This window comes from Crocuta crocuta, unplaced genomic scaffold (assembly GCF_008692635.1).
Source record: "Crocuta crocuta isolate KB4526 unplaced genomic scaffold, BGI_CrCroc_1.0 scaffold351, whole genome shotgun sequence".
Classification (NCBI taxonomy): domain Eukaryota; kingdom Metazoa; phylum Chordata; class Mammalia; order Carnivora; family Hyaenidae; genus Crocuta; species Crocuta crocuta.
In genome coordinates this window covers 690,415-715,490 of record NW_027530853.1, presented here as the reverse complement: position 1 = coordinate 715,490, position 25,076 = coordinate 690,415, and the positions used below count along the sequence as shown (strand labels likewise).

At 47.2% G+C, this 25,076-nt stretch overlaps 1 protein-coding gene across 4 annotated transcripts; it reads right to left on the bottom strand.

The window, feature by feature from the left end:
- Window positions 1–1,876: 1,876 nt before the first annotated feature.
- Window positions 1,877–24,061, bottom strand: ZSCAN20 (zinc finger and SCAN domain containing 20). 4 transcript variants are annotated; one of them, XM_077769465.1, is made up of 8 exons: window positions 23,964–24,061; window positions 16,335–16,855; window positions 11,312–11,498; window positions 10,798–10,874; window positions 10,435–10,519; window positions 8,152–8,838; window positions 6,074–6,502; window positions 1,877–5,499 (listed from the first exon to the last, which is right to left on the bottom strand). In XM_077769465.1, exons 2-8 carry the CDS (start codon window positions 16,743–16,745, stop codon window positions 4,244–4,246), a joined length of 3,132 nt encoding a protein of 1,043 aa, XP_077625591.1. In that variant the 5' UTR covers window positions 16,746–16,855; window positions 23,964–24,061; the 3' UTR covers window positions 1,877–4,243. The 4 variants fall into 4 exon arrangements, with proteins under 4 accessions (XP_077625591.1, XP_077625588.1, XP_077625589.1 ...); XM_077769462.1 differs by having other exon boundaries at window positions 23,968–24,061; XM_077769463.1 differs by having other exon boundaries at window positions 6,074–6,499; window positions 23,964–23,978.
- Window positions 24,062–25,076: the final 1,015 nt, after the last annotated feature.

Genomic DNA, 25,076 nt, shown 5'->3' with positions numbered 1-25,076 from the left:
TAGTGGTCTTCCTTTTAATCCTCTTTAGCCATAAAACTCCTAGAAGAAAACACAAGCAGTAGGCTCTTGGACATCAGCCTTGATCTTGGATATCAGTCTTGATGTTTGTTGTGGTGGGAGTCTGGGTCACAGGAGGGTGAAACAGGGGAAGGATACAGAGTGTTGGACTCAATCAGTCCAGCCTTCCATTTCTCATTTGGGAACCATGAAGAAGCTGCCTCCTGTTTCCCTGCTTCACTTCCCCCTCCACCTGCTCCAATTCCTGCTCTCCCCGATTCAGCTCTGCCTGCCCCACCCCCACCTTCTCTTTGCTGTCTGCCAACCTCAATGCTGGACACCCAGGACAGCTGACACCTGTTTCTACCTCTTACCCTTCCTATCTCCCAATGTCGATTGCCTTCTCCCCTGCCTGTCCCTTTGCTCCTTCTCTTCCCTTGTCTGCTTCTTGGCTCTCCCCATCCACCCACCACCATTTTTTCTCACTTGCCCCCTTCTCTTCTCTCAATCCTTCCTTTCCCCCTGACCCACCTCCTTCTAGAAGCTGCCTGAGCCTTGTAGCTATGGAGCCCCTCACACCTTCTCTTCAGACCTCAAGCCCAAGAACACCCCTGATCTCACCTGGTGATTCCCACTGCCCACCTGGGAATTAGGTGCCTAGCTGGATTCCTGGTTCAGCCCAGAACTTCTGGCAACACAGGCACCCAGTAGCCTATTGACATGAGCGCCAACAGAGAGCCAGCCCCAGTCCAGGAGCACCGTCATGGGTTTTTTCCTAGTATTGCTTTCTCAGCTGTTATCAGTCATAACCAGCTCTAACTATCTAGACTGATAAAAGTTCTTGTTCCTGCCTGGGTTGGCTGGTCAGCCTCATGGCCCTCAACATTTGTAACTGACCTCTGGGCCCCACTTGCTAATGGCAAGTGCATGGCAATTAGTTGCCTGTGTCCTCTGTCCTGTCTTCCAGGAAGGCAAGCCCTGTGGATCTGATCACTCTCAGAGCAACTGCTAAAAAGAGGTTACATGAAAACATGTCAACCCAACCTGGAACTTCTCTTCCAGGGTGACAATGACTAATTTTCTCCCAGACCTCATCTTTGTCCCAAGATGTGCAAACCATTAGCCCATCCCAACCACTACTATAACCTACCCTTGAGATTCTGACTCTTATAGGAAGAAAAGTTTCCAGTGGATTCTGATCAAGGCCCTATCAAAATCTGAAATGTCACTCTCTCTCCACCCTCTACCAGTTCACAACCAGAATTCAAGGACAGCAGAGTTTAAAAGGCAAAGAGTTGCCTATAATTCACCTCACAAAAATACAGACTGAGAGTTGATTAGGAAACTTCAGTCTTCAGCCACAGTGTTTTATGGACATTACCAGAAGGGGAGGGGGAAGGAAGGAAGGGAAAGAACTCCCATAAAGACCCTCCGCCTCTGCCCTCCTCTAGTATAGAGCATGTCAGCTCTGTTCCTGAACCAGGAGGCAAATCAGAAGGGCCAAGTAAAATCAGGCCCTTTGGCAAGCCTTCCTTTCTTTTCATCCATAATCATCTTTGTGTCATTTGGGTCCCAGATACCTCAGATTTCCTAGCACAGAGACTCCAGGGGAAATATCAAAGTAGACATGTGGAGAAGGCCAGCAGACCAAGGAGCCACCTGTTATGGACAAAAGGCAATGCCCTGTGAGTGCATACATCTACTCATGTATGGAGAACCATGGAGAACAGTGAAAGGAACATATCAGTCCAGCCCAAGGGGTAGGAGCTCAGGTGCTCCAATCCTCCCCAGAAGCCTCACTGTGTATCCCTGATTTACACCCCGTTTCCTCCACGCTTTGAGTGCAACAAGGAAGATGCCAGAAGAATCCAAAACAGCCTTATTTTTTTCTTTGTTTAATCAGAATAATTTATTAATTTATCAGGCCACTGCATCCCAAAATAGGATTTGACCAGCCTTAAGAGATGTACATAACACCACCAAAAAACAAGAGAAAATAGTAAAAGATAAGGAAGTGAAAACAAAGCCAAACGAAATGAAGTCAGGGATTGATGCACAAATTGCTAACCAAAAGGGCCTGCTCGGTTTTTAGAACTGGATCTTGAACCTCTGAGCCTCCTAGTGGCCAAAATCCATCCCATTTTCATTTCACAGTCACTAAGATCAATCACCAATGTCAGTTTTCCTAAGATACTAGTTGCTCAAGGCAAGTCCCTGGAGAGAACGCCCAGGATGTGCCGGAAGGGCTTAGCATGACCTCCAGCCCAGCTAGCCTCACCGTCTCCATCTGTTTCTGGGAAACTTGAGGAGTGGGGATGGGTCGGGGGCTGCATATAATAGGTCATGAACAAGCCTTTCCTTATTGGCTGCTTTCTGTAGGGGCATTCTTCGGCCCTGCCCACCCCTTCCCGGTGAGGTTGGAGTGAGGGTATCAAAGCAGCTCCTCACCATCACCAGGGCATGCCCTTGACCCTCATGTTCATCTCCATTGCCTCTAAATTTCCAGTAGCTACTCTGGTCTGTGGTTTCCCCAAAGAACTGAGGCCTGGCCACTTTCTACGTGGAAGGAAGAAGGGGAGTCCTTTCCCCTGGTGTCACATTTGTCACCTAGCACCATAGTGGGGCTCTCTGAACCACACCCGCACCTACTCAGTACTTCAAAGCTTCTGCATCCCCATCCCCAAAGGGGGTTACCCTTCTCCAAAAGTGACTAAACACAAACTCCTTTCTGTAGCCAGGAGGCAGAGAGCTATCCCAGAATAAAGCAGGGAGAACCCAGGGTGCCCCGAGGTCGTGATCGTTGCATTTTTCAGCATGCAAGGCCCCAACTGCTTCATACTCCTTCCCGCAGGATAAAACTGTGCCATGGCTGGGGCGCAGGACAGCATTCAGCGCCCTCTCAGTGGGGGCACACCAACTCCCCCCACCTCCCCCCGTGTGGCCGTGGCATGACCATCAGAAACAAAGCTTCCGCCAACAGGGAAAGGCCTGGGGAGGCAAAACTACAGGCCCAAGTTTCTGTAAGGCTTAACATTCGATTCAGCCAAGGCTACCTTGAGCAGGACTGACTCCCTGAGGAAAGGGAAATTCTCAAACCCCATTTCCTTCCCCGAAGCAGTTATCTCATGGGGAGAAACATCACTGTGGTTACATGTTTTCCCTGGATCACTCCACACCCCCCGCCATATCTCTCAGCCATATTGTTGCAAAGATGGAAATCCACAGCAAGTGCTTTAATAATAGCTCAGCCTTGCTCAAAGCATTGCCAGTTCTGACCGTCCCAGGCCCTTTGATCTTTAGGGATTCTCGGTTTCCATATTTGCTAAAAGGAGAATTCATAAAGGAATTTTAGTAGGAAATGTGGTCCACAAAGTGCTTTGGGATCCTCACACCTGAGTTATCTGCCCAAATGCAGAAGGGGATTCAGGAGAATGGTTGGGAACACCTCAGGTTCCAGAGACAGATCTGGTGAAAAACTGCCTCTGCCATTTTCAGATGTGCCACCAGACAAGTTGCGTAAGTTTCCCAAGCCTCAGTTTTCTCCTCTGGGATATGGGGAGACTATTAGTACCTATCTCCTGGCACTGCCGTGAGGAGCAGACGAGATGATGGATACAAAGTGCTTAGCACGGAGCCTGCCAGAGTAAATGCTTGATAAATATCAGCTACTTTTGCTATGTTAATAATTATTTAGTAAGGACATCACTAAGGTTACTCCTCTTTGCTGAGGTCATGGCTGTCTGCTTTAGGCCACTGATTCCCAATTATGCCCTCTCTCACCAGTGTCAAAGCTCTCCTGTACAGATACACCCCAACTGAAATCTGCCATGCGTGAGAATTTGCTGATGTGTGCCAATGGACAGGTGCACCTGTGGGCAGTGTAAAGGCACAGCAAGGTTTGGGATCACTGCTCAGGACCACTGATTCACCTCTAATCCCCTCCATCACCAGTTTGGCTCGAACGCTGATCAAGTCCTCAGTGACAGCAAATATAAGGAAGGCCTGAGGATTGCACAGGGTTTTTTACAGGAGAAAACCAAATTACACTTAAGAAAAGTGCCTTCAAATCCAGATCCTTAGCATCTGTAATTCACTTCCAAATAACCTGGGGTAGACCAAGACAACTTGCCTGGGTATACACCAAGCTTAAAAGTTCAGAAAGCTCCTAGCATACACCTTACGATCTCAGGAGATTTCAAAATGCATTTATCTCTTTTGCGGTGACGGGAGGGTGGAGGGGGGCCTCCTAGGATGCCTTCCCTCCTGCATGGGTTCTCCGGTGGGCGCTGAAGTGGGAGCTATTGTTGAAGTCTTTGCCACACTCTGCGCACTTGTAGGGCTTCTCCCCAGTGTGGATCCTCTGGTGAATAATAAGACTGGAGCTCTGGTTAAAACATTTCCCACACTCTCTGCACTTGTAAGGCTTCTCTCCCGTGTGAATCCGCTGGTGAGTAATGAGGTTGGAACGGTCACGGAAGAACTTTCCACACTCCAGGCATTTGTAGGGTTTTTCTCCCGTGTGTACTCTCTGGTGTGTGATGAGCTTGGAGCGCTCACTGAAGCCCTTCCCACAGTCCACACATGTGTACGGCTTCTCCCCCGTGTGGGTTCGCTGGTGGTTAGCCAGCGTGGAGCTCTTACTGAAGCTTTTCCCACATTCGGCACATTCATACGGCTTCTCTCCTGTATGGATTCTTTGGTGACTAATGAGTGCAGAGCTCTTAGAGAAGGTTCTTCCACATTCAGGACACGGATAAAGCTTTTCCCCTGAGTTGGTGCTGTGTGGGCCAGAATTCAAGTTCTTGCTGGCACTTTGAGGTGGTCCAAGAGATGTCTCTTCTGTAGAGTTCCTCCAGGGAGCACTGAAGGGTGGGCTTTGGCCAAAGTTATCCCCAGGCTCCTGACAATGGTCAAGATTACCCCCCAAGTGGATTCTCTGATGTTTCAGGAGGTTGGAGCTCTGGTTGAAGCTTTTCCAACATTCCCCACATTTATAGGGCTTTTCCCCTGTGTGGATCCTCTGATGGGTGACAAGATTGGAGTGATCGCTAAAGCCTTTCCCACACTCAGGGCACCTGTAGGGCTTCTCTCCTGTGTGGATCCTCTGATGGGTATTGAGGTTGGAGCGATCACTAAAGCCTTTCCCACACTCAGGGCATTGGTAAGGCTTTTCACCTGTGTGGCTCTGCTGGTGGGCGATGAAGTGGGAGCTCCGACTGAAGCTTTTCACACACGCGTCACACTTGTACGGTTTCTCTTCCAGGTACAGGCCTTGATGGTCGATAAGTTTTTCCAGGTCCTCTTCAGAAGAACATTCTTCCCACTGCTCCTGGGGGGGATTTCCCCACCGCCCTTCACCTTCACCTTCATTTTCACTGTCTTGCCCCCAGTCGTGAGGGTGGCAAACATCCTCTCTAGCACATTTTGATAAGGCTCCAGGCAAATCCTCAAAAATATCTTGCTCTGAAATCTGGTCTTCGTCCTTATGCCTCATCTCAAAACCTGAAATACACAGAAATGCAGTTTTTCTTCATTCATTAGTTAATATCTACTTATATATGTTATCTTGTGTCTTGTGAATTTAGCTAAAACGGATTTATATCTTATATTTTCTGTCTTACATCTTATTATGTGACTAACGTGAAACTGCTCAAGTTCTGGTGCATATATAAATGTCTGACCTGAGAAGCAGAGAATGGAGCCTGGAACATGGTGACCCTGACAAGGGAGCCATGAGGCCCAGGCCACACACACGACCAGCTAGTCAATCTCTCTGGCCAACTTCCCCATCCCTCTACTCAATAAGGAACACCTCCTTCTTCTAGTACATTCCATATAGACTGTATCATGTAAAACTGAATAAACTCTATAATTTACCAAAAAAAATCCCAGTAAAATCAAGACCTGACTGGGAATTACACTAAGCTAGACACTGAATCATCTGAACAAACCACAAATGCTTTTCCTAACCACTTCCATTCTCTCTTGTAGTTCAGAGGCAAATGATAACGAGCATCCCCCTTAATCTCTCTGCATGCCTGTGGATTTGGTGGACATGGAATTATCGCAGGCTTACCGGTGTCTGGGGTACCTGGACATGGGGTTGGAGACTGGAGGCCATCTTCATCTGCCATCTCATCCCAGGCCTCCTGGTCGTCAGCCTCAGTACTGCTCTGCCCAGACCTAGACAGACCTGCTGCCTCCCTGAGGGTTCCCATGGCTCGGCCTGCAGTCCGCGCCCTCATCAGTGAGTCCAGCTCCTCATAGAAGAGGCAGGTCCCTGGTGGGTGGCTGCTCTTGGCTTTCCGGTAGCTTCGAAGGAGGTTTTTGAATCTGTAGCGACACTGCTCCAGTGTCCGCAGGAAGCCCTGTGCACACAGCCGCTCTGCGATGGCCCGGTAAACCTGGCGGTTCTGGTGGCAGGTGCGAAGCTTTTCAGAGAACGGGGACTCGCTGAGAATGGTCAGGAAGGCCTTGGTCTCCTCATAGCCCCAGTGCACACCTGCTGTCGGGAGTGAAGAGTTCAGAACTGTGAGGCATAATGAGACTTGCCCAGGTCATCAGGGATCAGGGGGCCCCATTCTGCTAAATGCCTAGAACACAAGCAATGGAGAAATTTCCCAGGCACCTGGGGCACCAGCAAAGAATATTCCCTTGCTTCTTAGGGGTGCGTCAGAGCCTCCCACCCCTACCCAATTCTAAGACTTCATTAACTCTTGAATCTTATCTGGAAAAGACATAGGTGGCCGTATTATACCACGTGACCCCACTTCTTGCTTCAGTTGATTGGTGTGGGGAAAGGCCTGTTATTGGGATCCAAGAGACTTTCTCTATATCCATGCAGTCCACATCCTCTATTTATTTTATGAACTTTCTTCTGAACAAACATGGGAACTGAGAATCCCTAGAGAGAAATGGAACTCAAATAATGTTGCAATAGCGTCCAACTGAGGATGCCCTTTCATCTTTTTGGAGGAATGAAAAGGAAGTGTTCCGTTCTCAGTTCCTCTGCAGGTAAATGATGCAGCCGGGGAGGCAGCATCGTGGAGGGGAAAACCACATAAACATGGAGGCAGGAACTCTGGGCTCTGATTCTGCCTCTGCCCCTACCTCGCTGTGTAACTTTAGATAAGACACTTCATCTCTTGGGCCTCAGTGTTTCCACTTTTATGATGACTGGGTGTTTCCCAAACATCACTTGTTCAATTACTGTTGCACTTTCTATTATAATAAATATTTCACTCAGTGTCTTTCCTTATCTAAATTTACTGTAAAATCACAGGTGGATGTTCTCATGCACATTAAAATTAAAAGTCCACTTGTGTGGGGCACCTGGGTGGCTCCGCTGGTAAGGCGTCCGACTCTTGGTTTTGGCTCAGGTCATAATCTCATGGTTTCATGAGTTCGAGCCCCACATCGGGCTCTGTGCTGACGGTGTGGAGCCTGCTTGGGATTCTCTCCTTCTGCCCCTACCCCACTCACACTATCTCTGTCTCTCTCTCAAAAACAAAGTAAATAAACATTAAAAATTTTTTTAAAAGAAGGAACACTCGTGTAACACTATGACCATCCATACTCCTAGTGACATACTTCGGCAAATACAGCTGATGGGTTTGAACTACACAGATCCACTTATACAAAGGGTTCTTTTATATATATGACATAGTGGCATAAATGTATTTTCTCTTCCTTATGATTTTAGTTAACACCTTTTCTCTAGCTTACTTTATTGTAAGAATACACATATAATACATGTAACATATAAATACATGTTATTTATATTATAAGTAAGGCTTCTGGTCCACAGTAGGCTATTAGTAGTCAAGTTTGTGGGGAATCAAAAGTTAAATGTGCATTTTGAAATGAGCAGAGGATCAGTACTCTAACTCCTGCACTGTGCAAGGGTCGGCTGACACTGAATTAGCTTGTTAAGGTCCCTTAAGTTTTTGAAAGTTTGCTTCTATAACTAAGAAAACTCATTCTAGGAAACTGATCATAGGAGGAAAGAGGAGAAGTCTGAGGACAATCTAAATAACTTAACGCCAGTGGCTTCAATCTAGACTTGCGATCCAGTCTATGCCCTGAACCCAGGGAGCAGACGTTTGGCTGGCAGGAGAGTTGGAGTCTGGTTCCACTAACCCCCCTGGTTCTTACCAATACGACTCTGGAACAGAGCTGGGCCCCCCAGCATCCTGGGCCCCTGGACGGACTCGTCTGCGGCCAGGCCATCACCATTACACTCTTCCACTGTCTCCTCGGGCTCCCAGACCCCTTCCTCCTGCTCATCCATCTCTGCATCGCTGTCCCCCAGCCTGGGGAGCGCCACGGCTTCTGCCGGGCCATCTGTGGCTCTGATGGCCGTCCGCGCCCTCACCAGGGCCTCCAGCTCCTCGTAGAAGGGGCAGGTCCCTGGAGGGTGGCTGCTCTTGGCCTTCCGGTAGTTACGCAGGAGGTTTTTGACCCGGTAGCGACACTGCTCCAGTGTCCGCAGGAAGCCCCGTGCCCTCAGCCGCTCTGCGATGGCCCGGTAAACCTGGCGGTTCTGGTGACAAGTCCGGAGCTTTTCAGAGAAAGGAGACTCACTCAAAATTGCCAGAAAAGTCTTGGTCTCCTCGTAGCCCCAGTGCACACCTGACACCTTCATGTCCTCCGTGTCCCATTGGTGCTGTTCCTCCCAGGCACCGGAGTCTCTCCAGGTCAATGCCTGGGCTGGTTTCGTTTGCTCATTATCCAAGCTGTAATCTACAGCGTGCCTCTTCCCAGAGTTGATAAAGCTCGGACGCCAAAACGCTGGTCCTTGCTCTGGCTGGCAGTTGATACTTGGTTTTGATACTGGAGCCCCTAATCAAAAGGAGTAAGCGGAGAAACGACACACTGAGCAGAGTGCCCATCCAAAAGGCCCCTGGAATAGAGCACCACCCTGCACACATCTAATGAGACATCCCCGTGCCAATTCCCAACATTAATTGACCTGTTTGCTTTCTTTGTTGTTGCTACGAAACATATCACACAAAGAGTGAGTGTTACCGGTCCACAGATGGGCACGTGGCCTAAATGGGCCCAACCGGAATGAATGTAATGGCTGGAGGAAAGGTTTTCCTCTCTCTCACTCATTCACTGTGTGTGCACGCGCGTGTGCGTGTGTATGAGAGAGAGAGAGAGAGAGAGAGAGAGAGACTCTCTCTTACTAGGAAACTTGTGAGCCCAAATACCATTGGCATGTATCTTCTGATTATCACACACAATAAGTCTGTGCAGAGCTGACACTGAAGGCAACAGACAGACAGAACGTAGGGTCTGCCGTGACACTGCGAAAGCACTCTGTACTGTGACTGGAGCATGTCCTCCTCTCAATGGCCAAAAATATGAGAAAATATATTTCCTTATTTTTTAAACTACTTTGCAATGTCTAAAGAAAGTACTGCTGTCCATAGCTCCTAACCCTAACAAAATGAGAAGCCTTTCATTAAAATAAATATTTGAGGTGGGGCGCCTGGGCAGTTCAGTCAAGTAAGAGTCTGACTTCAGCTCAGGTCATGATCTCATGGTTCATGAGTTTGAGCCCCGTGTTAGGCTCTGTGCTGACAGCTCAGAGCCTGGAGCCTGCTTCCGATTCTGTGTCTCCATCTCTCTCTGCCCTTCCCCCACTCGTGCTCTCTCTGTCTCTCTCTCTCTCAAAGATCAACACTAAAAACATTTTAAATAAATAAATAAATATTCGAGGAAAACTAGGTGAGAAAGAGAGCTAACAGAAACTTAAGGATTACCCGGTTCAACATTTCCCAAAGTTTGTTCCATTGAACATTATCTTCCTCAGATATCATGGTTCATGTAAAAAAGGAGTCATACTGTCAGGCAAGGGGCCCACAAGCTTCCCGTGTCTTCTCTCACCACAGGAGGCGGGCCTATCACTGTCTCTCCAGCTTTATCCCTCCCTCATGTCTACCCCGTCGCGCTGGCCCCAGCTCCGCAGGGAAATGGTTCGTGTGGGCCTGGCTCCTGTGCAGCTGCACCTACGGAAGCAGGAGGCTGGCCATGTGGGCTTCGAGTGCCTTGAGCCTGGTGACATTTCCTTCTCACTGTGGCTTAGTACGTCAGTCTCATGGGCTCAGCTCACTGGGGTTGGCCCCTGGGAGACGACCCTGTTTGAGGCTGATGGGGCTGGATTTCCGAGACAGCCCTGGGACCGCGCTGAGTGTACTGAGGAAATGAGGAAACAAGCCCCCAGAGGGCAGGCCTTCGGAAGCCAGTTCCAGCCCCTGTCCAAGCAGACCCCACGCCCCACGCTCCACCCCTGCCACTGGCGCCGGCCACAAAGCACATGCGTTCCTCCTGTGCGAGAAGTCCCAAGTCTCAAGGGAGTGGAGAAAAGGCCTCTGGGAACGGAGCGTACCAGAAACCCGACAATATCTTCTCGAGAGGACACGGTCGCCTTACCCAGGGACGCGCCGTTCCCACCGCTATCTCCTGGGGGGTCCTGGCAGAACTCCTTCTCAGCGTGTTTGCTGGGGCCCATGGCTTCCTGTGAGATGTACAAGACAAAGACCTCAGTTGGAAACAGCCTGGGAACGCGACCGGGCCCCGGGAAAGGTAACAGACGCAGGGATACCATGTGTGAGGCCAGCGTCATGAGGAGCAGCGTGACCATGGAGAGGCCAGCAGACTGGGGGCCACGGGCAGAGGCTAGCACCCCGGGACATACGCCCTTCTGCTGAGGGCAGGCCACAGAGCGAGGAGAGGGGCAAGGCACAAGGGCACAGGAGGAGGAAGGACGGGAAGGGAAGACGAGCGGCAGCTTACCTGGGACTCCGCAGTCACCTCCCAATCTGCAACGCTCCCTGTCTTCGGGAGAGTAGGGACTCGGGGAGTGAGGACAGCTGAGGAGAAGAAGGAGGCTCTGAAACCCAAGCTCTGGTTCCCGAGAAACCACCCCTCCCGGGTCCAGCTCTCCAGGCGCCATGCCTGCATCAGGCTGGCACTGTCCTGGTAGCCAGGGCAGATGTGCCCTTTGACTTCCCTTCCAGAGCATCTGGCTCCTAAGCTGCCTCGAGAGATGGGCTGTGTCCAAGATGCCACTTCACACTCCTGTGATCACCACGTGGCCCCGGTCACTGCCTGAACCTGCGTGACTCAGTGGAGCTGAGCGCCTCCTCTCCTGGCCCAGTGCTTACCTGCCTTACTTCTCAGCGTGTCTGTCAGACACCAATCCACCCCCTGCCTTGAATTCTGCACACCCCTACTCCCTGTGCACCCTTCCTTGCCCCCTTATCCTCTCACCTCTTCTCCCTGAAATTCCCTGATTCTTGGTACTCACCACTTTCCTTCAAGGGCTGTGACACCATGTTGGTGTCTAGATGCTCGGGAAGGTCAGGGCATGAGTTCTTCACCCACTGCTTCTGGGGCTGTCTCTTGGGCCAGTGATTCGCTTGCTGCAGCAGACAATGCTGAGATTCCTGCATTGCCTTTAAGGACCCAGTCTCTTCTGCACACAAGGCCAATTCCTACACATAGACAGTCAAAATTCCCAATGGTCAGTTCAATAAGACCGATTATGGTAGGGCAGGGAAAGTTCTTTGGAGTACAGCTGTGGTCCAGAGGTTAATAGGCTCTTTTTAAGATCCAAAGATGACTCAAAGTATGCCAGCAAAGCCATGAGACTGAAGTTAGTCAACAGACCAGCTTATACCACCAAATGACTACTGTTTTGTTCAACACAGGGAACCTACAGAAGCGTCTCAATGAGGCCACTACTGTTCCAAACATTTCTGAATCGTAAAGACATAAATCATGTAAAATTTTCATGACATTATAAACTAATATCTAAACATCAAAAGTTGATTAACTTTTAAGTTATCAAAAGCAGCTAAAAAGTCAACCAGGTATGCTTAAAAGACAAAAGGAAACATAAAAACAGATACTGAATAGCTCTAATATTCCCGCTGAAAGGCAAAGAAAATTCAAAAGTAAATATAAGAAAAAGGAGAAACAACTATAGATGGAATTTTAAAATGAAATAAAAGTATGTGCTGCTTTAGAAAGGCACATCTACTCTTCACACGGAAGGAGAAGCAAAGATAAGGTACTGTAACTTGAAAGGAAAACAGAAGTGGCTGCTTCAAATTCAACGTAGAAGTTCAGGCAAACGAGTACTCAGAGATACAGGGCATATATACAATAAAAGGGAAAGATCATTTAAGAGAGGACAGCACCCACTCAGCATTACAATTATAAAGCTCATTTCTTATCTGTCATTTGGTTCCAAATTGAGAAACGGAGGCTGAGATGTTATTTCCTGGCCCTAAAACCCCAACAATGTTAACAATCTCCTTGCTACAGAAACTTTTAAAAATGTGTTTCAATTTTCTCAAAAGGTATTTTCAATGCTCACATGGTTCAAAAATAGAAACTATCAGGGTATATATAGTGAAAAAAAATCCCATCCCCACTGTGTCCCCGTCCCATCTGCCCAGTGTCTTCCTTCTCCCCACTCTTCCCCACAGGTGACTGCTGTTCTACATCCTTTTGGTTTCTTTATACACAAGCATCTTCTTCCCTATTTTACAAAAGGTGGCAATTATATACATCCCTCTTTTAACTCAAAATAATAACATCTATCTTCATCAACTTAATGAGTTTGCCAAACTTCCAGAACTCCAAAAAACCTTTGGCTGATGTGAAAACTCCAATTTGCTCTCAAAGAGAGGGATGTTTATCCTTAAGATATATAGGTATGGGCCCAGAGCATAAAAATCCCATCCAAATGAGGTCATCCACCAATGTCCTATGTGGATCGTAGGGAGCAAACACATGCTAATCAACATTCTTCCATGGTTGTTTAAGGAAAGAACAAATAAACCTGTTATAGTTATAATCCTACAATCTACAGAGCAACTGCAGGACTAGCCTCCACAAGATCCTCACTCCCGGCTCTAGCTCCTCCAACTACTGCCACGCCTACGCAAAGATTTTGATCCCATGGATGGCCACTGTAGACACAGAAAGAAGGAGACTCAAGTGACAAGGGGAAGGAAAAAATCGGTAGAATACTGGTTGGAGTAGGGATGAATAAAGAATCCATCAAAAATGCCTGTGCACCACACAAAGCCTGCACATGTATGTTTACAGCAGCTCCACTCATAATTGTCAAAACTTAGAAGCATCCAAGATGTCCTTCAGCAGGTAACCAAAATGCGGTACACCTGGACAATGGAGTGTTACTCAACGCGAAAAAGAAATAAGCTTTCCAACCATGGAGACACACAGAGAGACTGTAAATGCACAGTACTAAGTGAAACAGGCCATTCTGAAAAGGCTACATACATACTGTGTATTTCCAACTAGATGACACTCTGGAAAAGGCAAAACTATGAAGACAGCCCAAAGATCAATGGTTGCCAGGGGTTGGGAGAAGGAAGGATAAATATGCAGAGCACAGAGGATTCTGGGGCAGCGAAACTGTCTTATATGATACTATAATGCTGAATACGTGTTGTCATATATTTGTCAAAATCCACAGCATGTACAACACAAAGAGTGACACCTAATGTAAACGGTGGACTTTGAGTGATAAGGACGTGTCATTATAAGTTCATCAATTATGACAAATGTGCCACTCTGGTGGGAAATGACATGCATGCATGGGGACTGGGGGTATAGAAGAAATCTCTGCACTTTCTCCTCAGTTTTGCTGTTATCCTAAAACTGCTTTGAAAAATAAAGCCTATTTTTCTAAAAAATGCCTTATGCAGGGGCACCTGGGTGGCTCGGCTGGTTAAGCACCCAGCTGAGGCTCAGGTCATGATCTCACAGTTCACAGGTTCAAGCCCTGCATCAGGCTCTGCACTGACAGTGTGAGCCAGCTTGAGATTATGTCTCTCCCTGTCTCCCTGCCCCTCCCCAACTCATACTTTCTCTCTCTCTTTCAAAATAAATAAACTTAAAAAATATATTTTTAAAAAACAGGCCTATGCACCTAATGGGGAGAGGAGTTCTGCAACAGGGTGATGACAGAGCCAGCAAGCCAGAAGCCACCCAAGAGCACAGCTGAGAGGTCTCTTTAAGGAAAATATCTTGGAGACCATTTAGCCCAGCAGCGCTGCCTTTTCCAGGCAGTTCTTTCTGAGGAACAAAGTTAGCATGCTTCATTCCATTAGTAACCTTGCCATGTAAGATCACAAGCACATATGTGGGGACAGGGGAGCTCCTCTGCTATTTACCCATTTGTTTTGACATCTGTGAGTACTCAGGAGCAGGTAGAAAGTTAAAAAATAAAAAAGTCACAGGAAAATAATGCATAATAGAGCACATTCCATTACCTTATTTTTTTTTTTTTTCAATTGTAAAAGCAATTCAACCTCTGCTCAGCTCACAAGAGAATAGTCTGAGAACTTCTGGTCTAATCCAACCTCTCATTTTACAGATAAAGAGTCATAAAGACCTTGATTTAAATCCATTCTCAATCAGGGGCTCCTGAGTGGCTCAGTCGGTTAAGCGTCCAACTTCGGCTCAGGTCATGATCTCACGGCTCGTGGGTTCAAGCCCTGCGTTGGGCTCTGTGTTAACAGTTAGCTCAGAGCTTGGAGCCTGTTTCAGATTCTGTGTCTCCCTCTCTCTCTGACCCTCCCCTGCTCATACTGTCTCTATCTCTCTCTCAAAAATAAATTAAAAAACATTAAAGAAAATTTAAATCCATTCTCAATTAAATCCATTCTGGGTCTCAAGGTCTTCATCTTCCAGCTCTAAAGTCCAGAGACTTCATTTGTTTTTTTCACTGCCACTTAAGACAAATAGCTGGTTTCTTTAAAAGAAAGAATACGGGAGGGTGGGGTGGTATATTAGAATAAGGTGCACTCTCTCATACTTCATTCTGTAACTTTAAACCATATGTTTTCTGTGTCTTCTATCAGTTTGTAAAAGAATCCAAAACGCAGGGGCACCTGGGTAGCTCAGCCGGTTAAGCATCAAACTTTAGCTCAGGTCACAATCTCAGTTTCTGAGTTCAAGCCCCACATCAGGCTCTGTGCTGACAGTTCAAGGCCTGGAGCCTGCTTCGGATTCTGTGTCTCCCTTCCTCTCTGCCCTTCCCAATCCATTCTCTCTCTCCCTCCCTCTCTCTCTCAAAAATAAACATTAAAAAAAAAATTTTTTTTTTAAAAAGAGAATCCAAAAAGCAGATCATGGACCATAAACCTTTCTTCCCCCAATCTCACATCTGTACAGAGCTTGACTTTTTACAACAGAAAACCCCTGCCATTTGCAAGGGATCTTCTTAATCTATTAATTTCTCCCAACAAAATGTCATTAAATATAACATCACAAAAATTACTGACCGTGTAACAAGGGGAAGGGACTGGGGTGTGTTAAGATGAAGGCTCTGGGTGGCTGCTCAGTCCACAGCCAGCGCAAGGACTTGCTCTACAAATGCCAGCTCCAGAAGTTGGGCCCTAGAAAAACTACAAATGATTATCATGGGCCTCCAGTCGCTCGCAAACTGTTTACACTGAGTGTTAAATCCACGATGCTTTCACTTCCCTTCTCTTGGCTCTATTACTTAAGTTCTAGAAATCTAAACAAGTCATTCACCTCTTTGAGTCTGTTTACCCATTTGAGAACCAGTGACATAAGGGCACCTACCTTATCAGGCTGCAGTGTTGATTAGACGAGCAATATATACAGAAAGGTTAGAATGGTGTCCGACACACAGTGAGTACTCAAGAAATGTCAGTTACTATCTCATTTGAGCCTCATGCCTCAGAAGTATTTTAATTCCCATGGTTTGCGGATGAGGCATCTGTCGTGTACAGAAAGAACAATGAATTTGGAACCTAAGGGTCTGGGTTTAGGCTCTGGTTCAGACTGACTGGGCTTTGTGAGCCACCTGACTTTTGGGCCTTAGCTTAATGTATACAATGAGGAGGATAATGCTACTTCTGCCGACCTGCATTACTGCTTTAAGCATCAAAAGGGATCATGTATGTAAAAAGACTGTCACGTGTGAAACAGTACAAGTCAAGTGCTCCATGAATGTGGTCCTGGGAGGCAGTTTAGGCAGTGGTTCTGAACGCTGGCTTCAGCATCGGCCTGCCTGAATTCACATCTTGGCTCTATTGTGTAATGCCGTGTAACCTTGAGCCAACTATCTATCTTTTCTCTGCCTCAGTTTCCTCACTGGTAAAATCAGGATAATGGCATCTATCTCATTAAACAGGATTAGATGGAAAGCACAGAGAACAGTCTATTACACAGCAGTGCTCAATAAATGTCTGCAGGTCGATAATAATAACATCATCACTATGGTTTGGGCAATGATTAATGTAGTCCCAGCCCCGCCACCTCACCCTCTGTCCCGCAGCCCGGGCCTCTCGGTGCCAGTCCTCCACCAGGGCCACCGCCTCCTCGCCACTCTCAGGGTGGCGTGCCTGCACCCAGGCCTGGACCTCCCTGGGTAGGATAGTCAGGAACTGCTCCAACACCAGCAGCTCCAGGATCTGCTCTTTGAGGCGGATCTCAGGCCGCAGCCAGTGACAGCAGAGTGCCCAGAGCTGGCTGAAGGCCTCGTGGGGTCCGGCTGCATCCCTGTACCGGAACTGCCTGAAGCGCCGGCGGGAAGCCTCAGGGCCAGGGTCATGGCCCTCCTCCCCGGGTTTGCTTTCTGGTCTCCATGAGTCCCCTTCCAGCTTCACAATCAGGAGTTCTTCAGGCTCCGATCGGGGAGAGGCCTGGGCCCGGGGTTCCAGGGCCATGGCCATGGCCTGTTCCCGACACCTTGCTTCAGCTGGGCCGAACTCGTTCAACGTCTTCCTGCATCTAAGGTGTGTACTTCCAGGGGCTCCTAGGAGAGGTGATGCTCCCCAAGGCTCTGAAGGCAGAAAGACAAGGGACAATGTAAGAGGACCCCCGGGACCTTCCACTGCCTTTGCACAGGGCGGGGCTGCTCACACAGGAATAGGTACAAGCAGGAAGACAGACCACGACCTCGCACCGAAGCTGGCAGCCTGACCTTTCCTCAAATGTCACCCCCTCCACAGGGCCTTTCTCCCTAGACTTTCAGCTTTCCTCTAAGGGTGCTCCCCTTGCAAAGCCCCTCTCACTCTACACTCCCTCTTGGCCAACCCATCCATTTGGCATTTTTCACCTACTTGAAACTGATGACTCCAAAAGCTCCAGCTGGAGCCTGCCTCCAGACCTCGAGAACCCAAATCCAACCATCTATGGGACATTCCTGCTTGACTGTCTATTAGGCACCTCAAACTCAGTGGGCCCCAAATTGAATTCATCATTTTCTCCTGCAGACCCGTCCCTCTTCTAGAGCTCTCCATCCAGCCAACGCACCACCTTCTATCAAGTTACCCATGCCAGAAACCTGGGGATCACCTTCCTCCAACATCCCCCACACCCAATTCATCACCAAGCTATGCCCTCCTGGTCTTCTAAGCATCTGCACCCCAAAGCTACCACCTCAGGCCAGAGAGTCACCATGCTTTTCACTGGATCAGCCTCCTAACTCACGCCCCTGCCTTCTCTCCCCTCACCCCAACCCCGAGTTCTTCACACAACGACCAGACTAGCTCAATGCCTGACCAGGTCACTTCCGGCTAAACACCTTTGGGTAACCTCCCACATCCCTCATGATCAAGTGTGAACCTGGCCCAGGTCTACACCTCATCTCCTTCCCATGTTCCGTTGGTCAGGGCATTCCAGCCCCACAGCGTGCTGCCCTGGAAGCTCTCCCACATGACGTGGACCGTCTCCTTTAGGAAGTGTCCTCCCTTTCTTCAGCTAGCTAGGTCTCAACTTCAACTGTACTCTGGAAAGAGGCCCTCCCTGTGCCCTGAAACAAGATTTATTCCTTCCTATGCCACAAGCTTCCATGCCACCTATATTTCTCTACCACAACCCTGACAACCCTGATCACACTCAATTATAATCATCTTACCCACTAGACCATAAGTTTTCTAGCACAGTGCTCAGGACATACAGGCAGCGCTCAGTAAACAATGAGACAACAGTCAGCTCATGATGGTGATGAGTCGTGAAGCAAGGGTTATAATTAATCCCCTTCTACACACACTAGATTTTTAAATGACCTTCTAGCTCATGTCAGAAGGAATTCTTTTTTCCTTCTATTTCCATCTCTGTCACATTTGCCACTTTCTATGCTGTATTAGAGAAGGGTGTGTATGTGTGGCCCCAAAGAGATTACAGCATCACTAAGGACGAGGAACACAGTTTACCCCTTCTGTCCTCCACCCCCACAATAAGTATGATGCTACACACAGAAGGCTCTCCAAAAACGCTTGTTGAGTGAACAACTGGGGCTGCCTCTTTTACACAAGGAAGACTCTGACAACACTTGTGCTGGGTGATCTGGAAAAATGAGCTCTTTGTGTCATTCCCAGCAAATCTAGATGACAAAAACACCCACTCAAAGGAGGCTATCAGCTCCTTCCAAGTAGGAATGACACAGCCAAATTGAGAATGGAGAGGGGCTGGTGTTTAGATTTTAGACCATCTGACTGGACTGTCCAGAAACAAGGCAAGGGTGATGAAAAATAAAGGCTTGTCCTAAAGACCTCTACATACTCAGGGGGAAACGAGGAACACAACTCATGACCATCTGACAACTTCCTGGTTGTCCTTCAGCTACCAGGTCAATGTCAACTCATCTGTTAAAGAGTTCCTTAACATGCCCTTGTCATGCCCTGCCCCATCCCTGCTCCCCCAGAACCGCCTCCCCAGTCCTGTATTCCCGAAGCAGCTGGCACATGCCTCTATTACAGGCGGCATCCTACACCGTTATAGTTACCTGTTATATAATAATAATGCCTACCTAATAATACAATCTGACTATTAGATTGTATTATTAGGGCCAGGCCTCTATCTTACTCATTTCTGTATCCACAATGCCTGATAAATAGTAGGCCCATTGGAAATGTTGTTGCCTTTTATTAAACTGGCAAATCCAGTATATCAAAAGCCTAATGGGCTAGGGAAAGTCCATCATTTATATTAAGCTAAAGAATTAACTTTTCATGAAATTTCTTTTTTAGTCACAGTCTTATGCACTAGTCCAAAAACATTTATATCACTTTCTCATACAAGGACTAATTCACCAGTCATTTACAGAGTCCAACTATGTACCTGCACTGTACTGGTATCTACAGAGCCAACAGTAACTGTGACAAACAGTCTCTATCTCCATGACAGTTACTTTCTAATGAGAGAGACAGTCAATAACCAAGCAAAGAAGTTTGTGCTCCTACACAGAGAGAATAACATTACAACAAAATAGGCAATTAGTTAGTCCCATCAGGCCCAAAGCCCAGAGCCACAGATAGTAAGTATTTTCTTCTAGGAAGACTTGAAAATCCCAAATGTTTGTTTCAAATACAAATCTGATATTTGCAAATGACATATCAGATATAGGGTTAGTATCCAAAATCTAAAAAGAACTTATCAAATTCAACACCCAAAAACCATATATTCCAGTGAAGAAATGGGCAAAAGACATGAACAGACACTTTTCTAAAGACATCCAGATGGCTAACAGACACATGAAAAAAATGCTCAACATCACTCATCATCAGGGAAATACAAATCAAAACCACAATGAGATACCACCTCACACCTGTCAGAATGGCTAACATTAACAACTCAGGCAACAACAAATGTTGGCAAGGATGCAGAGAAAGGGGAACCCTTGTGCACGCCGGTGAGAATGCAAACTGGTGCAGCCACTCTGGAAAACAGTATGGAGGTTCCTCAAAAAATTAAAAGCAGAACTACCCTACGATCCAGCAATTGCACTACTAGGTATTTATAAAAGATACAAAAATACTGATTCAAAGGGGCACGTGCACCCCTATGTTTAGAGCACCACTATCAACAATAGCCAAAGTATGGAAAAAGCCCAAATGTCCATCAACTGATGAATGGATAAAGAAAATGTGTGTGTGTGTGTGTGTGTGTGTGTGTATTTATATATATATATATAATGGAATATTACTCCACAATCAAAAAGAATGAAATCTTACCACATGCAACAATGTGGATGCAACCAGAGTGTATTATGCTAAGCGAAATAAGTCAGTCATAGAAAGACAAATATCAGATGATTTCACTCATATGTGGAATTAAGAAACGAAACAGATGAACAAGGGGAAGGGAAGCAAAAATAAGATAAAAACAGAGAGGGAGACAAACCATAAGAGACTCTTAAATACAGAGAACAAACTGAGGGTGGCTGGTGGGGTGTTGGGTAGGGAGTATGGGCTATACAGGTGATGGGCCTTAAAGAGGGCACTTATTAGGATGAGCACTGGGTGTTATATGTAAGTAATAAATCACTGAATTGTATGCCTGAAATCATTATTACACTATATGTTAACTAACTTGGGCTTAAATAAATAATAAATAAATAAATAAAATACAAATCTGAAAGCTTTTCCTGCTACTCTCTTAGATATGAATTACAGCCTATCCAGAGGGAGGTCAATACACTCAGCAAATGGCAAGGTGACTTAACACAGAGCTGACAAAAAGAAAGGACAAGGGCATCCCTCAGTCCTAAGATGACCAAGAATATCAGGGCCACACCAGGATCGGCAGTCCCAACGAGTACCCATCTATTGAGTGTCCATGAGGTGCCAGGCCTGGTGCTAAGTGCTCTATACTCATAATCTCACTGAATCCTCCTGGCAAGCAAGTCAAGTGTCATTGATGTGGAGATGCACTGCACTGATCTGTAACTTACGTATATTAAACTGCATGCAAATACCAGAAGGGGGGGGGGGGAGCCCATAATTTAAATGGTGCAGCCAGTTCTGTTCACTATGTGTCTACTCCAGAATGAGCATGACTTTCCTGGTCCTCAGTTTGGTCTGAGTTCCCTCAAGCCTCTCTCCGCAGAGTATCAGCAGAGTGTGCCCCATACACCAGGGTCCCTAAACACAAGCCAACTCTTTCATCTGATGTTCAGACAAAAAAACCCAGCTGCACTGGTTAGCTTATCGAAAGACAGCATGTTGGTTTCTGAATGGCTCCTTGCCAAAGGATTTTCAAGCTGACTGTGATTTGGGGGTAAATGAGATTTCCCAAAGTCAGAATGCTGACTTTAGAATAGAATTATCCTATAAAGTATGAGTCCACTATATCCTCAACTTACATATAAGGAATTGAGCTCTGTGAAGGAACTCATTTAAGGTCACACAACTAGGGAGCAGCAGAGCTGGGACTAAGCCAAGACACATTCTTTCCAGTCATTTTTCTTAACTGCACCACATAGATTCCTCTAGGTCTGCCAATCACCCCAACCCCTGTGAAGATGGTAGGAGAATGGAAAGAACATTAAGGCAGGAGGGAGCAAATCAGAGTTCCAGTTCCACTCCTGCCATTATCAGCTGTGACCTTGGACAGGTCATGTGGCCTCTGCAGCTGCCAATCAAGGCTGAAGCTTACAGGGGCCCCTGGGTGACTCAGTCGGTTAAGCGTCCGACTTCGGCTCAGGTCATGATATCATAGTTTGTGGGTTCTGACACTGTGTCAGGATCTGTGCTGGTAAGCTCAGAGCCTGGAGCCTGCTTTAGATTCTGTATCTCCTTCTCTCTGGCCCTTGCCCACTCACGCTAGGTCTCTCTCTCTCTCTCTCAAAAATAAATAAATGTTGAAAAAAATTTTAATTAAATAAATAAAAGATTGAAGCTTACAGCTTGGCCCTACTCAGCACTTGCCCCAGATTCCCCAATTAGTATGATGAGAAGAGCAAAGGGGCAGGAAGACTTGAGGCTACAAATTTAAATGGCTACAGGGGCTAGGCAATGTAAATTGGTAACTGAGTGGAGCAGAGGCTGTGACAAACTACAGAGCACCAGAGAGAAAACTGGCCGAGTTCCCAGGCTGCCTTTTTCCAAGAGAAGCTAGAACTCTGGCTTTTTAAATATCAGCAACCAACTCAAAAATTGTTTCAAATACCACGACTAAACAGAGAATGATGACAGGCTTCTTTCAGCATGGGCTGTCATCCCTTTACCATCTTTCAAGCTAAATACTCTCAAAGAGCTCTTCCACTATCTAGGAAGTGGTACCTAGAAAGGATGCTGATTCCCTTAAGCAATGAGGGATAGGTACTGACTGGGTCAGGATCCCTTTACAAAGACAGGTAAGAAGCTAAGGGACCTCCTGGCTCCTGAGGTATTGAGTATGGATGTGGACATAAAAGCCCATCCACTGAACGGTGGGATGTTAAGAGAGCTACCCCAGTCCCATGGGAAAGGCCAAGACTGGTCTGTGACCTCCAAAGAAGAAAAAACTAGGAGCCCCCAAAGGCTATCAAGTGTATTTGGCTGATGGTCCAGGCTATTGCTTAAAGCAGCTTGACCTCACATTTAAGGGTTTAAACCAGGGAGAGCAAACAGGCTTCATGTAAAGCACCAACTTCAGTCAACTGTGCTAAGGACAGAGTCCTCAGCATTGTTCATGTAAATATCTGACTCCCATGTCAATATGTGTTGTCACCAATTAGCTATGGCCACCAGACACAGGAAGAAAATGTGGCAGCACACATTCTATGTATTTGCCACCCCTGGCTTAAATTCCCATTGGTATTGGAAGAGCATCAAGCAAAGACAGCCCTGAAAGACAGGAAAGACTAAAAAAAGTTCATGCCCTTAGAAATCTACTAGAAGAAGCAGTCTTTAAGACTGGCATAAAAGGGGCGCCTGGGTGGCTCAGTTGACTGAGCGTCCAACTTTGGCTCAGGTCATGATCTCACAGCTCATCAGTTTGAGCCCCGCATCGGGCTCTGTGCCAACAGCTCAGAGCCTGGAGCCTGCTTCAGATTCTGTGTCTCCCTCTCTCTCTTCCCCTCACCTGCTCAAGCTCTGGCTATCAAAATAGCCAAACAAACAAATAAACATTTCTAAAAATAAATAAACATTTAAAAATTAAAAAAAAAAAAAAGAGAACTGGTATAGCAAAGCTCACCCTGGATGGTCATTTTTCACACATTAAGTATTTACTGATTTACATCAAGTATTTACTATCCTGGGCTGGGCAATAAGGAAATGAAGGTGACTCAGAAACTATTCCTGTCCTGGATATGCTTATAGTCTAGTGGAAGAGACGAAAGAGAGAAAGAGAGAAATAAAGAAAAGGAAGGAAGAGGAAGAAAAAGAAAGTCAAAAGATAATTATGATCAAATGTGGTAAATGCAGTAAAAGAGGTCTGTGAGAACTGGGGTTGGGGGGGTGACTCAATCAGCTTAAGGGAAACCGAACAAAGTAACACTCAAGTTGGTTAGTTGGTACTTGGAAGAATGGTTCTCTTGACAGAGAACGGTACGGAAAAGTGTACTCTAGGCAGACAAAACAGCATACATAACGGTGGAAAACCAAACAGCCTCACCAAGAAACAGAAAAAAAAAAGAAAAAGAAAAAGAAAAACAAGATTCGGCTGTCATTCACTTCCATCTGGCAGAAGGGAAGGGGGTGCTGATTCGGGACGGTACACAATAGTCGGTCCCACCTACTGGGTTCCAGAGATCACAACCATTAGAGGAAGTGTACGGGGATATCAGATTTGCTATGTCTGGCGAGGCGGGCGGGTAGAGGCTGGAACACTATTTTTAAGGTCGGGCTTCAAGCTCAGGCCTTTTTCTTCTCACTTCTTGCCAGGGCCCAAGAACCCTCTATCGTTCCTTCTGTGGTCTCCAGACCCTTCTAGGACTTTACCACCTCCAGAACCTCTCTCGGTCTCTTCACCTACGTACCTTTCTAGAACCCTCTTCGCTCCCAGCACCTTCCATCTCCCTCCTCATCCCCGACCCCTCTATGACCCTTCCCATCTCCGGANCCAAGAAAGGCTGCATTCTCCCCTCTCACCTTCCCTGGCCCTCTAGGACAACACCACCTCCTAAGCTTCCAGCCCAGAGCCTGAGTCTCAGCTGCCCCCGCCCCGCCACCCGGACTCACCCACCGAGACACCCACTTCACAACAGGGCGGAAGTGCTCCGGGGTTCGCGCAGGGAATGCTGGGACGCGGAGTCCGACCGGTGCCACCCGGGAAGGGAGCGTCTAAGACTGCAACTCCCAGAAGGCACCGCGCGGGCGCGCGCGGCCTCCTCTGTTTGCTGACTTCCAGATGTTCTCAGCCAATAGATGTGTCGTCTTCTCCCGGTCCCGGACACCGGGACAAATCGGAACAGGGTCTCTTCGTGGGGGCGGAGCCTGTCGCAACCCTGGTCTTTTCCACAGGCTCCGAGATCGTGGCACCGCCCAGGAGGCGGGCCCTCAAGCCGAAGGTGAGGGGTGTGCTGCCGGAGAGGCCAGACCCTGTGTGCACCAGAGAGGTGACGGCAGAAACAGTGACAAATAAGGAGAGAGGGTGAATAGACGTGACCAGACTGGTAGACGAGAGAGTTGGACAATTGTAGGTCCCACCTCCAGCTCACAGTAGAGCTTACATGACTTGCGGGGCGCCTGGGTGGCTCAGTCGGTTCAGCCACCCACTTTTGATTTTGGCTTAGGCCATGATCTCCCGGGGTGTTGAGTTCTAGCCGGCATCTGGGCTCTGCGCTGACAGTGCGGAGCCTGCTTGGGATCTTCTCTCCCCCGCCCCCTGCCCCTACCCTGCTTGTGCTTTCTCTCTCTGAAAATAAATTTTTTAAAAAAAAAATTTAAAAAGCTACATAACCTGGGATGGATAACCTCTGGTTCTTCTCCTGTAAAGTGAGAATAATAATAGCACTCTGCCGGGTTTTTGTGAGTCTTCAATGAGATAATACACCTAAGACGATTAAATCAGGGCCTGGGTCCTAATAATACACAGCGAATGTTAGCCATTATTATGCAAATCAGTACAGAGCTTGGCACTTCGTGGGTGTTGGGAAAATGTTAATCATTATTTGAATAATAATAATCAGAATAATTTCAATATAAATGCAGTTGCTTTTTACCATTATGAATACGTCGGGATATGAGCAATCTAATAGGGGGTTGAACATGTAGGGTTTTATAGTCAGGCGTGGATCCAAATCTCTACTTCCTAGCTGTGTGGCCTTGAATGAATTACTGCATCGCTTTTGT